This window comes from Phyllostomus hastatus, unplaced genomic scaffold (assembly GCF_019186645.2).
Source record: "Phyllostomus hastatus isolate PE091 unplaced genomic scaffold, TTU_PhHast_1.1 phas_contig_137, whole genome shotgun sequence".
NCBI lineage: Eukaryota > Metazoa > Chordata > Mammalia > Chiroptera > Phyllostomidae > Phyllostomus > Phyllostomus hastatus.
The window spans coordinates 11429015-11446927 of NW_025333583.1; the positions used below are offsets into that span (position 1 = coordinate 11429015).

The following is a 17913-nucleotide window of genomic DNA, read 5'->3' on the forward strand; positions in this document are numbered from 1 at the left end:
AAATATTTTAGGAGCAGCCCTGAATTTCTCTTTGGTCCTTTTGGAAGCTCCTTTTGGTCAGCTTTTCTGTTACCTCATAAATGTGAGTCTTCCCATAAATGGCAAGATTTACTTGTGCTAATTCTCTGTATCTTGGGAACTGTATTTTCATTTTTCATCCTTGGCTGTTCCACTCTGTGTTTTCAAGCCAGAACAATCATCCTCTCGACGCACCACTTGGACGAGGCCGAAGTGCTGAGTGACCGCATCGCCTTCCTGGAGCAGGGGGGGCTGCGCTGCTGCGGGTCGCCCTTTTACCTCAAGGAAGCATTTGGGGACGGCTACCACCTCACGCTCACCAAGAAAAAGGTTTGTAGGAGGGAAAATACACCTTAGTATGGGGTCATAAGTTAATTTTGTATGAAACAGAGGCAGGCCCTCTCCAACTTCATTCATTGCTAAAATTCCCTATTAGTATGTTAGAGTCATATTTCTCAAACCTGAGCAAGCCTCAGGATACCTGGTGGGTCTGGGGAAACTGAGACCTCCAGCCCCACCCCAAGAGTCTCTGATTCTGTAGGTTTGTCTGGGTTAAGGCTCCAGAATTTACTACATTTCTAATGAGCCATGTCACTCTCTGGGAGCAAAGAAGCAATTGTAAAGGCCCTGAGGAGAGGCTGTGCTGGAGCCTGAAGCACTCTCAACACAGAAAAGAGACTGTGGTTTCAAGTGACAGGGAGGATGGTGGGCAGTGAGGCTGGGGAAGGGATACAGTGAGATGGGAGAATGGAGCTGGAGAATGGTTATTTGCATGCAACCACAGGGACCCCCTGTGGGGCAGGGAGCCGCTGAAGGAAGGATGTGATTTCTGAGGCCGGGGGTGGCCCAGAAGAACTCACCACTCCCTGATCAGCACCCCAGGACCCTGCAGGGTAAAGACAAAGGAGCATTTAACTTCCATTTTTTTTCTTTCCCCTAGAGTCCAAATCTAAATGCTAGTGCAGTGTGTGACACAACGGCTGTGACAGCGATGATCCAATCACACCTCCCTGAAGCCTACTTGAAGGAGGACATAGGGGGAGAGCTCGTTTATGTGCTCCCTCCATTCAGCACCAAAGTCTCGGGGGCCTACCTGTCACTCCTAAGGGCGCTGGACAACGGCATGGGCGGCCTCAACATCGGCTGCTACGGCATTTCCGACACCACCGTGGAAGAGGTGCTCCTGGGCGTTTCTTAGAGCTGATATCATTGCTGTCCTGTTAAAATAAAGCTGTACCATTTTTTTTAAAGAACAGAAATATTTTTAAATGAACATTTCATAAAATCTTAAAATTACCTCCATATCATTCTTATATAAGACTGACTTCTGAGAAAAAAGAGAAAAAAACTGTGTTGCTCCAATGAGAGAATGCCTATCTTTTACATACAAATATGTTCACGTCAAGCTGAACTTATTTGTCTTGATAAATGTGATAAGAATGGAAAATCAAAATTGAGCCTAGAAACTAAAGATAGGTGTGATTGATATTAAGGAAGTATAATGTCTTTTCTTTCCAGGTCTTCCTGAACTTGACTAAAGAGTCACAAAAAAGTAGGGATATGAGACTTGAGCACTTAACACAAAAGAAGATTGGAAATGCCAGCACCAGTGGCACCTCGACCCCGGATGATCTGTCCGTGAGCAGCAGCAACTTCACAGACAGAGATGGTATGAATCTAAGGGTTCATTTTGCTTGATTTCAGTAAAGGACATAAGTAAGAAAATTCACGTGATAGATTTTGATTTTTGAAACTCAATTTTAAATCGTCTCTAAATTCAAAAAGCTTAAAGAAATATAAACTTTGAGTGAAGCATATTTACTCAAAATATATATTTTTAAATGTTTATTTATTGATGTTTTTTAGAGATAGAGGAAGGAAAGGAGTGAGGGGGAGAGTGAGAGAGAGAGCGGAGACACGGGAACATTGATCTGTTGTTCCACTGATTCTGCATTCATTGGCTGATTCTTGTGTGTGTTCTGACTGGGTGACCACACCCACAGCCTTGGCCATTCAGGATGATGCTCTAACTGACCTAACTACCTGGCAAGGGTCTCTATTTCAAAAAATAGCTTGAGAATGTTGAAGAGATTCCTTTTTAGGACAATGATGAGTATTCCTCTACCCACCAGTAGTCGTTTTCAACATGTAACTAACAAAGATCTCAGATTTGTGTTCAACAAGTTAAAATCCTTCTTGTAACTGGCACTATTCCACAGCTGACAAAGTAACCTTTTAAAGTAGTTCACTCACTCTTATTAGATATGTCTGAGTGGAGATAATAGTCATTTTTAAAAAGTTAAAAACATAGTCATCACTCACTGCAGAACCTCATTGGAAAACATGTCTAACCTTCCCACCTCTCCTAGCAATTCAGGTGCTGGGAAGAAATTCAGGCTTTGAGAAAATGCTTTTGGAGGAGGGTCTCTGAACTGATGAAGCTGGAGCCAATGGCTATGACTCTGTAATAATAGGTCTCTCCCCGCAACTCTTCACACAATGCACGATTGAAAAATCATGTTTCTTAACACAACTTTGAGGAATTGAACTCTTTTGAAAATAACTTCTATTCAGTTATTCTCTTTCTGACAGTTAACTTATTCCTTTGAAGACACTATTTATTTAAGGAAACATAGTAAAATATTATATAAATTATGGAATAGTCATTTCAACAGTTTGTTTAAATTGATAAAAATCTCCAGGAACAGAACTTTTAATTAAGCACTTGCCTGGCTCTAAAAAACTCAGAAAAGATCATCTCTAATGTTTGTATAATTCTGGAACTTGGAAGTCTCATTTGTCTTCCGCCTCATTCCTCATATATCATCTTTTGGGGAATATAATTGTCTACTCCATGGAATCGAGGACTTTGAAAGTGGTCATCTGCTTCAGGAAGTAAATGTTATACATTTGTCTCATAATTTGAAATATTTCTTCAGCCAAAATATACCTGTTATTGACTATATTTTAGAAATCTCATTTGCTCCATTTGATACATCTGTAAATCATCCACCTGTAATTTCTCAAGAAACAGAAAAGCATACTAATTAACTTAAAATATTTAGCTCCGTCGACAATTCCCCTCTGCAGAGATATGAGTTTGCATTTAAATTTGTTCACTCTGTTAAATTGGAGTTCATTTTAAATTAAGCAGCTTTGTATTTTTCCTTATCAGCTAAATGAAGATCATGATTTTTTGTGCTGCATAATTTGTGATGAAGAATTTTAACTACCCACAGAGCTGACAAATACTGTCATCTCATCACATGGCTTGCTTGGCGGCAGGCCTCAGGAAAGAATGTTGTATTTGGTCCTATTTTTTAAAGGGTGCTGCTGGAATTCTCAGGTGTGGGGGCACTAATGAGGAAACAGTTTACGACCTCCACAGCTTCTCTGACTCCTAGAGGCTGTGGAATTGTTCTTAGCACCCGAAGAGCATTTCAGAAAAGACAAGGGCAGACATTTTGCCTAATAAGTTCTTTTTTGTGACTCAGGTGGTAAAAAAATGTTGTTTTGAAATGCCATGTAATTACTCCAAATGTCTAAAGAGAATGTAGTGAACAGGTGTTTGAGCTAGAGTTATACTTCAGAGGAGAGCATTCTCCTTTTGTCACGTTTAAGGTGAAGCCACTGGACTTCACATTGAGAGTGAGAGCCAATGAGACTTATAATCATGAAGTGTGCCACAGTAGGAATGAGTTCTTAGACTAGGTTGATGTTTTGGTTTCTATTTATTGTATTTGAATTCAATCTCTTGGTGGAAGCAAACTCGTTAATATTAGTAATTAGCAATGCATACTGAGCCTGCACTGAGACTGGAGATTGGGGACAATGCTCATTTATAAAATTCTAGATATCCCTTTGACATGGAAAACTACTATGTGCATGATAATAATATTTTGCATATAGTGATTTATAATTTTCAAAGCACTTTTGCATGCAACACTATGACACGAAGTAGCTCAGGCTCAAAGCTGATAAATCCAGAGCTGAACTAAAATCCAGATCTTTAAAATATAAGATTTTCCCACCATACCACATTATATTATCTGCCCATAGGCTTTTGAAGTGACTCTATGAATTGATTTATCCAGGCTCCCCAGAACCATATCAAATCTCTTTCTCTTAACCAGACAAAATCCTGACGAGAGGAGAGAGGTTGGATGGCTTTGGACTCTTACTGAAGAAGATCATGGCGATACTCATCAAGAGGTTCCACCACACCCGCAGGAACTGGAAAGGTTTCATTGCTCAGGTTGTCCTCCCCATTGTCTTTGTAACCACTGCCATGGGCCTTGGAACACTGAGGAATTCCAGCAACAGTTATCCAGAGATCCAGATCTCCCCATCTCTTTATGGCACCTCTGAGCAGACTGCCTTCTATGTGTGAGTTTCCTTCCTTTACCCAAAGTGATCTTTCCACATTGCTTCCAGAGGTACGGTTGCACCTGAATGAATGCAATGAAATGCTGAAGAATAAGAACTTAAGGCCACAGTACTTAGTTCTGTCACAGGATTGGACAGTTTGATGTATTGTGACGTGACATGCCTACTGCCAACAAATAACGTTTAAGAGTTTGTGTGTTCGTCTAAAGATAAAGTTATAGTAGATCTTTATTTTTAACGACAAAACTTTAATCAAGAGAGTGAGGTTAGGTATGGCTTCCCAACTTATTGGAATGTATAGTAAATAATTTTTTATTGGTTTTACAAATTAAATAATAATGTCAGAATTTTGTGTAATATAATGTTATGTATACCATATGTAATCACTAAATGCACATGACAATCAGAAGAATAACAAGGCAGCCAAATGGAGATGTGTGGGTTTCTTCCTGTGACACTTTTTATCTCTGTGATTAAGTCTCAGATCTTTAAAACAGCAGTTGCCTAGAGAGCCTATTTTATTTATTACTTATGAGCAGCAGGTTAATATGGGGGACGAGTGAAGGAATCATGGATCTGTTTCTGGCCTTTAATGTTGCAGGAATTCTAACCCAAGCACAAAAGCCCTGGTCTCAGCAATGTGGACCTTCCCTGGCATCGACAATACCTGTTTGAACATCAGTGATATGTAAGTGGTTCTTGTCCTTTTTCTTCTCTTCCACATTCCACTCTGTGTGTGTGTGTGCACACGTACATGTGTGAGGGTGCTTGAGTGAGTAGATGTGGTTTGGGCTGGAGAAGGGCAGTGCAATGACAGAAATGTGTTTAACAGATGTATTCTGTGTTCTTTCGTTCACTCCCTGGCTATGCTGTAATAATAATAAAAAGATGCTTTATAACTTGTGAAGTTCTTTTCTGCACATATTTTAATTTCACAATCACAGCAACCCTGTGAATTACTAATCCCATTTTTAAGATGAAGACACTGAGGCTCATAGGGACTAAGATTCTTAAATAAACAAGTTTAGGCAGGAAGTTTTATGGCTAAAACTGAGACCCAGGTCTCGACACCAATTCCCATGCTTTTGCACTATGTAGCATTGCTCACTCAGACTTCCAAGATGGTACACAACACATGTGACCTGACATTAACGCATACTTTTGCTAAAGTATCCCCTTTCTGTCAGAGAAAGTAATGAAAAGAACAAAGAGAAGAATGTAATAAAAAAGCCCCATCCCACCATATTAAGACAGTTCACTGAACTTTGGTTTTAACACTGTTTAAGTACTAAGTGCTCTCTTTAAGTACTAAGATACTTTTCTATGCACATCCATAAACATGGGAATGCACACAATCCTCACTTCGATACCATTTTCACCTGCAGGAGTTGTTTAGAAAAAGACAGTCTGGGAGAATGGAACACGAGTGGAGAACGTATCACTAACTTCGGTGTTTGCTCCTGTTCAGAAAATGTCCAGGTAAGATGGAATTCAATTTTAGTGAAGTAGGGAAAAGAAAGAAATAAATATCAAAACTTGAAAGATCTATCTAGGTTACCAAAGAGTCAGTATAATTTCATTTTATGGAAGCCAGTAGCTCAGAGATGTGGACCTGGGCAGCTCAAACATACTGGCTTTGAACTTCAGGTCACTGTTGTAAATCCATCTCAGGACAAATTTCCAAAGGTGGGTAATTCCGTGATGGTCTTTGAGGAAACACTCCAAAGATGAATTTTTGGTTCCAGTTCAGGTCCGGCTAGAAAGCTCTATATTTCATGCAACAAAATGCCACCATAACTGTCATATTTGAAAACACAGTGAGACCACCCCCTGAGTGGTCGGCCGGGGAGTCAGTAATGTGGAAGTCCAGAACAGAACTCCCTGTGTCTCTAAGCAGCACCTCCAGAATGCTAGAAGAATTCGTGTCCTGAAAGAAACAGAAAAAATTGTCCAATTATCGTTTACCCTGTCTGTATTCTATAGATGTACACTGTAGGCCTATCAATTCAATAAACTTTTAAGAAAGCCAAATTCACTGGGGAAATTAAAGAGAGTCGAAGAAAAGAGATCACTATTAGTCTCTGCGAGTCACTGTGTTGTCAGCCTACTTTCCCGTGGAGAGGACTCTCACAATATTTTCTTCAAAGTTATCATGTGACTGTACCCTGAACTCTTTGTACAATATGTTAGAGTGAAAATGTTTTCAGTAAATGCAGCCTATTTTTGTGTTTTCATGCAAGACAGTTACTAACAATGAAAGCTGAGATTCAAAGGGCATCTTTTGGAATCCTTGCTTATTTAAATATTAGTCTTAACTGGTACTCAAAGAGTTTTCTAATCTCTCCTCTAATCTATTTAATTTCTGAAATTCTTTATGTATTTTGGTTAGCTTACAGTGAAAGTCAACTAACAGTATTTAAATTTGGAATCTGGATACATTTTTTTAATAAAAAAGAAAAACCGCAGGAGATTAAAATTTTTCAACCTAATACTCTGCTGATAAGAATCTAAATTTGTGTAAACAGTTTTTAAAAGTGTTTGGCAGTATCTACTAATGCTGAAGATATACATGCCATATATAATCAGTAATTCCATTCCTATTATATACCCACTGGAAATGGGAATAGGTTCACCAAGAGACGTATACTACAATATTTATAGCAATACTGTTCCTACTAGCTACCCAACTTTCCACTGGCAGTAGGGTGGAGAAATCAAATGTAATATATTTCCATTATGGAATTCTCTACAGAACAAAATGGGAATAATTGATATGCAAAAACATGTCTTACAGGAAGATTCTCACAAACAAAAGATGAGTAAAAAGGCCAAATACAAGGGAGTACCTATACTGCGACTCCGTTTATGTGAAATACAAAAGCAGGCCAACCTACCCTGCAGTGCCGGCTGCATTGCAGGTGGTAGTGACTGGGAGGGAGTGTGATGAGGGGGGCACTGTTCTGTCTCCTAATCCAGGGACAGGTTACATGGCTTCAGTTTATCAGTTCACCAAGCGGTATACAGTTCAATGTGTGCGCTTTTCTGTATGTATAACATAATTCAGTCTAAATTAAAGCTAAATTGTTACCCTGCATATATAAGGGTATCTTCTGATTTGTGAAACCAATGCCATTCTAGAATGTGACCTTCAGGTTGATACAACTTGATGTAAGGTGAAGGAAGTTCAGCAGTCATTTTTTAGAGCAACCTGCAACCCTAGGCTCTTGGTACACAGGTGTGGCACTAATCTCAAGGTGTGCGACCTTGTGTGAAGGGATGGAAAGAAAAACTGGAAAGACACTAGGCTTTCCCCAAACTAACACTTCATGGCAGTGAAACATGGGTAGCTTCCATGCGAAGTAAGTGGTCAGGAAGCGTAGAAAGCTACAACCATAAAAATAAGTGATTAAAACTAAGCTCTGAGATTGTTTAGTAGTAACGTACCAAAGCACTTAATTTTAACAAATGTGCAATTATAACGTGAGGTGCTGACAGTGGGGCAGCTGGGCGAAGGGTCTACAGGGACCCTGTATTATTTTTGCAATATTTACATAGACTTGTTATTTGGAATAATTTTAGACTTTTATAAGTACATTTTAGATTTAGATTTGCAGAAAAATAAATTAAATTTAGATTTAGATAGATGTAAAATTGAGTTGTGGCACACAGGTTTGGGACCTTAAAACTAATATAACACAAGCTTGCTTTATTTATTTATTTGTTTGTTTGTTTGTTTGTTTGTTTGTTTAGTTGTTGTTCGAATACAGTTGTCTCCGTTTCCCCCCCACCACTCAAACTTGTTCATCCACTGCCATTAGAGCCTGAGAATTTAAGCCTGTTATCTTTTCAGTTTGGGGCAAATATTTTGTTTCTTCTCTGTGAATTACTGGGGGAATTTAGTCATCTTAGCGTTTAGTGTTATTCTCCTAACATATCAAGCTTGTCAGTACAGTAAAAGAAAAATCGCACCTTAGTTGTGTTCTGTTTTGACTTCAAGTGAACCCTAAACACATGCGTAAGCTCTCTCTCTGTGATAACTGTTTGTTCTAATTTCTTGGCTTAGGCAAGATGCCTTCCTTTTCAAAGCTCTTTCAAGTCACAAGCAGATGTCACCCTCCATCAGTGACAATTAATAGACAAATCATGAGACTGAAGGTCCTTGCCATTTTTTATTTGATTTGCACTGCACTGGCCAGAAAGAACTTAATTTTTAACTTTATTTTTCAGGAATGTCCCAGGTTTAACTATTCTCCACCTCACAGAAGAACTTATTCTTCCCAAGTAATTTATGACCTCACTGGGCACCGCTTGGAAAATTATCTTATATCAACTGCTAATGAGTTTACACAGAGAAGGTAAATATACTCTGTTAATAACATTTAATTTAGCGTATCTCGCTTTCTAATTTTAATGCTAACTGCCTTCTGAACTTGAGACAATAGATGTAATGTCTATTGATTATTTACATGGTTAAATTATCTGTTTCATCTAAACGGCTTTATGTATTTAAAATTTAAGTAATAACTAAATTAAGATTCATTTGAGCAAATTAAAAAGCATTGATTTTTTTCAGCCTCAAAAATATATTGTAAAATTTGTACACTTTTTTTTCTTAAAGCAAGAGAATAGTTATTGAGTGAATTAAGCCAACCTGGAGAATTTTGAGGCATTGCTTTCAGTGACAAATGGCCTTAGTTCCAATACAAATATCTGCATGTGGACAAAATGTATACATGTGTAGCAAGGCTCTGGGCAAATACTTAAGTCACTTAAGCATTTGCCATGGATGTAAGATAGGTAGGCTTGCATTTGTGAAAACATGGATGGATCTGGGGGACACCATGCTGAGTGAAATAAGCCAACACAGAAGCACAAATACTGCATGGTCTCACTTATATGTGGAAACTAAAACAGTCAAACTCATAGAAATAGAGAGTGGTATGGTGGTTGCCAGACAATGGGTCAAAGGATACAGCAGTTTCTGTTTACAAGATGAGTAGAGGCTGGAGATCTAATGAACAGCAATGTGACAGAGTTAGCAATACTGTACTGCATACTTCAAATTAGCTAAGAGAATGGATCTTAAGAGTTCTCAGCTCATACACATAATACAGACAAAGGAAATGGTAACTATGTGAGGTGATGGATATGTTAATAAGTTGGATTGTAGTGATGTATGTCACAATACATATCAAAACATCAAGCTGTACACTTTAAATATATACCGCTTTTTTGTTGTTAATATACCTCAATAAAGCTGGGGAGGAGAGGAGTTGGTAGTCTTACAATAGCTACTCGTTTCTCCTTTCTTCTGTCTCTTCCCACTTTATTTTTCAATATACATAAAGGGCTAAAGTTAGCTGTAAAACAATTAAAATCTACAGATAAACAAAAAAAGAAAAAATAGTCTCTCTCTCCCCAAATACAACCACTGTTGGTTGTATATCCTTCCAGAAATTTTCTAGTCAAAGATACATGCAAATATTTTCAACAAAATGGGGTTGATTCTAAAACCTGTTTTTTTTAAGTGAACAATATGCTACAGTGTTCTTTGCATGCCAAAACTATAGCGCTACAGCATCGCGTTTAGGATGACAGTCACAAGAGGATCTTACCAGTGTGATGTACCGTTATGTATTTAACCCAACCCCTATTGGGACAATTAAATAATCTATTCTTTAAAGTGCTTCTTGGATTTTTTAAATTCAGTTTGTATTATTAAGAGACCATGAACTGACAGGTAGTTACAGAGACACAGCTCACCTTCAAATATCCAGGGAGAGAAAACACATGGCAAGAGGGGACAAGCTAAGGAAAAAGTTTGGGGAATTAAAGAAATGGAGTCATTAAAAAAAACAACTGATGTTATGTCTCTTTAATATTAGATTACCTAAAAAAGGATATTTAAGTTCAGAGTCTTAAGATTGTGGAGATGATGCAGATCCAGTTAAGTTGGAGGAATTTATTAGATTATATGTCATTGATTTTCAGAATGATTACTCCACATTTGCTATTATTTAGAAGGATTTTTTACTTCTAGTTATAATGTACATTTTAGACTAAAATATGATATATCAAATTGATAAACATGTAAAATATTTGTCAGGCAGTATTTATTTCATACTGTAAATGTGTTCCTAATGGAAGGAAAAGACTGTGCTCTTAACCATGTTAGATCTATTTGTGACTATTTTCTCCATCAAACAAATATAAATTGTATTCACTCTAGATACGGAGGCTGGAGCTTTGGGCTGCCTTTGACTAACGACCTTCGTTTTGATGTAACAGCAATTCCTGACAATAGAACACTTGCCAAGGTAAATTTACGAACTTTCTTCTGGGATGTCATATAAATGAGAACGTGAACTTGAAATGTTCAAGCAATTTTATATAAGGTAACAGCAAAACATAGGTATAAAACATTTGAAAAGCAGTTTGGAGTAATACAAACCCCACAGCACAGTGATTCTGGTCCTGTGTACTTACCCCAGGGAAACGTGCACACAGAAGTACCAGGATCCATATACAAATATATACATAGTAGTGTTTCTCACGTTAGCCCAAACCACAGCCCCAAGTGCCCATAGACAGTAGAACCTTTTAGCAATGGAAATGAATAGACTTAGTTCTATATAAAATACAGGCTAAGTCTCCCAAACATCATTCATAAGCAAAAGAAGAGACAAAAAGGAATACATAACTGTAAATGCATTTACTGTCAACTTTGAAATTAAGCAAAACTTAACCATATTGTTTAGGGGTGAGAAAATTATGATTTGGAAGGACACAGAGGGTCAGCGAGAAATTATTCTGGATGCTGGCAATTTTTGTTTCTCAACCTGAGTGATGGTTCAATAGGTGTTCTCCTTTTATAATTTTTTGCTAAACTTGTTTCTTAAATAACATGGAAACGTAACAGAATTTGATGGAGATAAAGAAACCCTGTTGGCTATTTTTTTCTTCTAGATCTTACCTGTGTCTTGAAGCAAGCTAGAGGCACAGAACCACACACATGTGGTTAGCCACACGATCAATAGTGGTCTTAGGAGTTTTCCGTTGCCCTTCACACGTTTCTCATTTGGTAGCAAGAGACACATACAGACTTGGGGGCAGTGGAGAACCAATATTCTCTTAGTTACTGTATTAAGCCAAGCACTAGCATCACCTGTTACACAAACTACCTCATTTCATCCTTACAATACCCTCCTGAGATAGGCATTGCGCTGATTTCATAAGTCGTAGAGAAAGTAGTAGGACGGAATATTTGTTCCTTCCCCCCTCCCTCAACACACAGAGTAAATATTCTTGTACAAACAAAGCAGTTCTAACATTAAGTAATTTCTCTATAAATCAGATTTGTAATTTTAAGTTATCAATGGGGTTTCTTGAATTAAGGCCCCCCCCCAGTATTTTAAATCCCTCTGCTATCCACAAAAAAGTAAAGTAACTCACTTTTTTGAGGCTTATCATTAGGAATAGTTAGTAGGGGGATTTCAAGATTATCAATCTTATTGCTAAGGAAACAATGTTTATCAAGGTATTTAATTTTGTTCTACAGCCTGGCATACATGTCATTTGTTTCTATTATAATTTTTAAGAGCCAGAATGCCTCTGTTTTAGTCTGAGAATCACTATAGGCCAGCCGTGGAGATGGAGATAATAACACGTTCTCTAGTTTATTTAAGGCTTTGCCTACAGAGCAGATCGGGACAACTAATAACTTGCAGCTATCATACCAAAAGAAATTATTTTCCCAGTTTCTGTCTGTCTGTCTAAATTTCTGTTTAAGTTAGAAACTTAGAAGTCTGTAGTCTACACTCTGGGGAGGTGGTTCATAATCTTCCAAGGTGAAATAAGCTATTGGGCACAGGTACTCTTATTTTAAATATAAATTCTATAGGCAGTCAGATGTAAAAACTGCCTCATTTACTTGCACACAGTTCTAACCTTGCCCTCTTTTGGAACTGCACAGGTGTGGTATGATCCAGAAGGCTATCACTCCCTTCCAGCTTACCTCAACAGCCTGAATAATTTCCTCCTGCGAGTTAACATGTCAGAATATGATGCTGCCCGACACGGTAAAGTTACTTACACAGAGCTTCTTGCCTTGCAACGTTTGCCACCGTCCATATGAAAATTCACATTAGATCCCACGCTTCCCAGTGGGAGGTATTTCATGGTACCTAAATCTCAGATCTTTAAAAGGAGTTTAGAAATTGCTACTTCCAAACTACCACCAGCTGGAAGATTTGGGATAATCCCCTTAACTTCAGGTTAATTTAGTTCCCTTATTTATTAATTCAGGATAGTAACGCTTACTTCATGCTTATTTCTGTTCTCCTACCTGCTAGTTATATTTCGTAGGAAAATATTTTATAACTATTTATTCATGCATAGGCTAAAAAATAAAAAACAATGTCAATAAGTATTGAACACAAATCTAAACATGAAGACAAAACTTTTACACTAAAAAGTTCTGTACTTGACCAAAGTGTTACCATCAATTAAGCACTTACCATATGACACATGCTTTCTATGTAGTGTTGAGAATCCTCACAGGCACCCTTTCGGGATGAGTGTTATTGTTCTCTACCACTATTTGTCAGGAGTGGGATTCGAAACCGTGTCTATCTGACTCTTGACTCTTCACTTTTCTGCTGCTTCCCTATACTCAGCCAGTTCTACTTCAGTTCGATTTCCCAAGAGACTTCCACATAGTTTTAAAATAGAGTCTATAATTTGAAAGAGACTGATTTACTGTTTTCTAATTCAGTTATTGTCATTCAGGTCATTTTTTTCTTCTTAAGTCTTGCTCAAATTATTTTGCCATACTGATCCTAAAAAAATAACAATGAAGATGAAAAAAACTAAGTAACATATCTGCTGGCCAAGGCTGAGTCTCTAGCCTGGTAGATAAGCTAACAAATAACCTATTACATAGAAAGAAAAGACACGGCAAGTCTTTGAGAAATGCTGGGGCCAGTTTTCTTCATCTCCCTGCCGTTGGGCATAATGGTGTACGCTGGATGTTCTGGTGACTGTACCAGTAAACTGTGGGGTCCAACAGGCATTCTAGGAACAGGATCTCTTGGAATCTGTATTTCAGAGAAACAGCATTTTTCTCCCAACTGCTTTGGTATTTTCCCAGCAGGAGAAACCATAAAGAGACAACAAGATTGATAGAGTCCTGATCTAGAACATCAGTAAAGGGCAAAGTCAAAAGTGGTAAATTAAGTTAAATGGTGACCAAAGCCAGGTGAATCTGGAATGACCTGGTTTGAAAGACTACTGAACACTTGACCTTCAGTAGGATGTCTCATTCAGAGTGAAAGACATTTATTTGTTGCTGGAACAGGTATGGAAGTGCAAAAACTATAGAAATTACTAAGGGAAAATGTAGCCGAGGTATGTAAGTGAGAACAAGAGACCAGTTCCACTTTTGAAAGGTCACCTATTGCCACCTGCATTCAGAGTTCATTTATTACTAGTGCTCTTTACCAAGACCAAAGCAATGGGAATCACTGGACCGCACAGGCTAGTTCTGGCTCCCACCATTGTATTTTTTAAGTTGAGTATAAAGAATTAAGAATTGTGGAACATACATTCATACTGACCCCAAAAGGAAGTTTATATTTATTTTTAATTTAAAAACAAGGCTTAGCATGAATTATATAGAGATTAATAGTAGTATGTCTTCTATTGTTTTAATTAACTTTTCTTAGACTTATGAAAGTGGTAACCTTCCTCCTTCTCTGGAAAGAGTTCGATTTCTTTAAAAGAACAAAATCCAGCCCTGGCTGGCATAGCTCAGTGGACTGAGTGCGGGCTGGGAACCAAAGTGTCCCAGGTTCGATTCCCAGCCAGGGTACATGCCTGGGTTGCAGGCCATAACCCCCAGTAACCGCACATTGATGTTTCTCTCTCTCTCTCTCTCTCTCTCTCTCTCTCTCTTTCCCTCCCTTCCCTCTCTAAAAATAAATAAATAAAATCTTAAAAAAAAAGAACAAAATCCATGTCACCCCAATACCCTTGTTATTTTGTGATGCATAGTTGAGGTCTACCACAGCAATACTGTCTTTAAAAATCAATGCAACTCGTCTCCTGCCACCCACCCACCCCCAACTATACTAGGTGTTGTAAAGCATTTTTTTCTTGGATTCTACACAAACTGGAGTTTTTGCTTTAGCTGTAAAATTGATTTTCTTTGAATTCTCACATGCTATTAAAAATCTTTTAATTAGCTTTTCTTTATAATGTCAATATCTATTATATTCATGTGGTTTCCCTTCATGGTTAATTACACAGGAAAATTCTGTTCTTGCTTCCCAAAGAATAGGTTTGCTTGTTTTCACCAACAAATGTTATAAAATGAGGCTCTTTTTCAAAATAACTGATGCATTGTTCTTGCCCCCTAGTGTTTATCCTTCCCCTTTATTGCAATAGTACAATGGTCAATGGGAAGTGTCTCATTTTAGATTCACAACTGTAGAGACAGCATCAAATGTGTTACTTTTAATACATGTTGTATGTGGGGGAAATAATTGAAAATTTAAGATAGACTAAATTTTTAAAATATGTTTTATTGATTATGCTATTACAGTTGTTCCATTCCCCCTGACTTCACTCCCCTCCACCCTGCACACCTTCTCCCACCCACATTCCCCCGCTTTAGTTCATGTCCATGGATCATACATACAAGTTCTTTGGCTTCTACATTTCCCATACTGTTCTTTCCCCCACCCTATTTTCTGCCTGCCATCTATGCTACTTATTCTCTGTACCTTTTCCCCTTCTCTCCCCCTCCCATTCCCTTGTTGCTAACCCTCCATGTGATCTCCATTTCTGTAGTCCTGTTCCTGTTCTAGTTGTTTGCTTTTGTTTTTGTTTTAGGTGCGGTCATTAATAATTGTGGGTTTGCTGTCATTTTACTGTTCATATTTTTTATCTTCTTTTTGAAGATAGACTAAATTTAATAAGCATTCATTGAATAATCACTGTCCTGAAAACATTATGCTGGATGCTGGAGAACCACAGGGAAGATTTTTACATTGATCTTTAACCCTGACACATTTACTTGATTTATCAGCTAAAGACATGTATGAAAACAATTGGTTTGGCACCATCTTTTGTAGTGGATTACACATCTTTGCAGAGATTCCTGTAGTGAAATAGAGTGTTTCTTGATTCTAAAACACAAAGCAGAAATTTTTAAAAATGTTGTTCCCCTATGTATATTATAAGGCATCAACTAGGTTTATGTAGGGTCCCAAAGAAATATTGAATCTCTGTAAAAGGAGATCCCATTAATTTACCAAAAAATAGATAAGAAAGTTTGTTCCCCAATGATGTTATTAAAATTCTAGCCCAAACTGGTTATTATTACTATTAGTTTGTTTTACTTCAACTACATACTTTTTTCTTTAATATATTACAATTGAAGAATTCAACTTCAAAGTATGTCACAGTCTATTTAATGAAAAAAATGGAAATTTAAGCTAATTGAGAGAGTAGAACTTTAGAATAATTCTCTAACATTTGGGTGTTGTGAAGGGAGGGGCCTTCATACACTAATGCAGGGTCCGGGAGAAGTAAGGCCTGCTTGAATGTGGTTGGTAGTGGTAATAATATGGGTGTAATAATTTGTGGTTTTAATTTGAAAATTTCACCTAAAATGTCATATGGTGTGCTTGAGTGTGATATTATTATGTTACAGAATTACATGCTTATGATTTTGTAATAAATTATTTTGTAATAAAAATGGGGCATTATTTGTGCTGGACCCTGTATAATGAAACATATGCTATATGAGCAATAGGTAAGGAAGTTCTCCCTCAGCTAATGGCTCTAGGAACAAGTATTTAAGGAATATCTTCCTTCCATTCCTTACCATTCTTTTCCAAAGTATAAACTTTGCCTTCACACTGTGGTCCTTAGGGAAACTGTTGCCAGCCCATTCTGATGCTGGCTAACCAACATCTTCTAAGGAAGAAGAGGAGAAAAGCTTCCTTCTAACTCAGGAAGTGACACTAACTGTGGGAGGCCCCAATAATTTAGGACCATGTTGGGATTAAGTGACTACTTTTCTGAAATCAGCGAGTCTCTCTGAATCTTCCTTGATCTCTATATTTTAGTGAAAATCCCTTGGCATGGCTGAAGCTCCAAGCCATGGGTTGGAGAATTCTAGAACAATAGGCACCGTAGAAATAGTGTAGTTAAAGAGTAGGAGGGATCCTCTGAGGAATGTGTTTCCTAGCACAGCCAATAGCACAATGAAGAAGCATGGGGATGATGAGTGGCTGTTCTTCAGGAGATCCTCATGTAATTGGCCTCCCTTTAGTTGCTTCTTTGCATGCCACACATTTCTGAAGTACAGCAGATAGAGAGAAGAATGTAGAAAACAATTACTTGAATATAACAGAAAGGAACAATGCTATATAAGACATGTAAATTCTTGCCCCTTCCCTCAAAATTCTATACAGAGTCTGAAAACTTTTTTTTTCTTTTTATGTGTCTCCAAATGTATGGCATTGATGAGATTGGAAGAAAAGTAGTTTCCTTTAAAAGTGTGTCCCCAAAGTAAAATTTTTGAGATCATAGCATAGGAAAAAAAAGTATCGTGTGTTATTCTCTAAAAATTGATACTTCTGAAGTACTCAGTACCTGCTAATGAAAAGAACTGTCTCTGCTTTAAGGTATCATCATGTATAGTCACCCTTACCCAGGAGTGCAAGACCAAGAACAAGCCACGTGAGTACATATATACGGCATGACTGCTTCCTCCTTGGCAGAGTCCAGCCTCTGCATCAAGTCCTGTAATTGGGAATCACAGTTGTATCTGAATGAATGTCAATCTTGAAAAGCTGGTGTAATATAACTCACTGACTGGGATAAAAGGACATTTCTGAAAGAGCGTACAGTGGGAGTGCCAAGTTGAACTTGATATAGATTCACAGAATCTGCTGCTTTTGTAAGTCGAGTGCCTGAGTGCTTCATCGTCTCAATTTCCCTGCATAACATTTAAGCAGTATTTCTGTGCTCAGGAACTATACATCCCTTGATGCATCCTGTAACCCTTGGAGGCTGAGGTTTTTGCTGTCGAATATCCCCAGTCAATTCAGATGCGCTAGAGTTACATTTATTCCAGGGTCACAGCCGAGTCATGCAGGAGATATTATCTGGCTGCCTTGCAGGGAGACTTATTTGTGTCCCAGCCAACCCTTAGACCGTTTTGTTGATGGTTTAGTCATGAATCTCCTTGAAAGGAAAAGAGTTCCCAAAACTTATGTGTGCTTTCTTCTCCCTATTGCTCACTATAGAATGAGCAGCTTAATCGATATTTTAGTGGCACTCTCCATCCTGATGGGCTACTCTGTCACCACGGCCAGCTTTGTCACCTATGTTGTGAGGGAGCATCAGACGAAGGCCAAGCAGCTGCAGCATATTTCAGGCATCGGCGTGACATGCTACTGGGTCACAAACTTCATTTTTGACATGGTGAGTAGCTTGTGG

General features: G+C 38.0%; 1 protein-coding gene across 1 annotated transcript in view; it reads left to right on the plus strand.

The window, feature by feature from the left end:
* Window positions 1-17913, plus strand: part of ABCA12 (ATP binding cassette subfamily A member 12) — a 160680-nt gene that overhangs the window by 124181 nt on the left and 18586 nt on the right. Inside the window, exons 31-41 of the mRNA XM_045853702.1 lie at window positions 188-348; window positions 959-1195; window positions 1537-1687; window positions 4152-4404; window positions 5006-5092; window positions 5790-5883; window positions 8632-8759; window positions 10634-10721; window positions 12377-12482; window positions 17097-17151; window positions 17721-17898. Coding sequence (XP_045709658.1) covers window positions 188-348; window positions 959-1195; window positions 1537-1687; window positions 4152-4404; window positions 5006-5092; window positions 5790-5883; window positions 8632-8759; window positions 10634-10721; window positions 12377-12482; window positions 17097-17151; window positions 17721-17898 — 1538 coding nt within the window. The remainder of the gene's footprint in view (window positions 1-187; window positions 349-958; window positions 1196-1536; window positions 1688-4151; window positions 4405-5005; window positions 5093-5789; window positions 5884-8631; window positions 8760-10633; window positions 10722-12376; window positions 12483-17096; window positions 17152-17720; window positions 17899-17913) is intronic.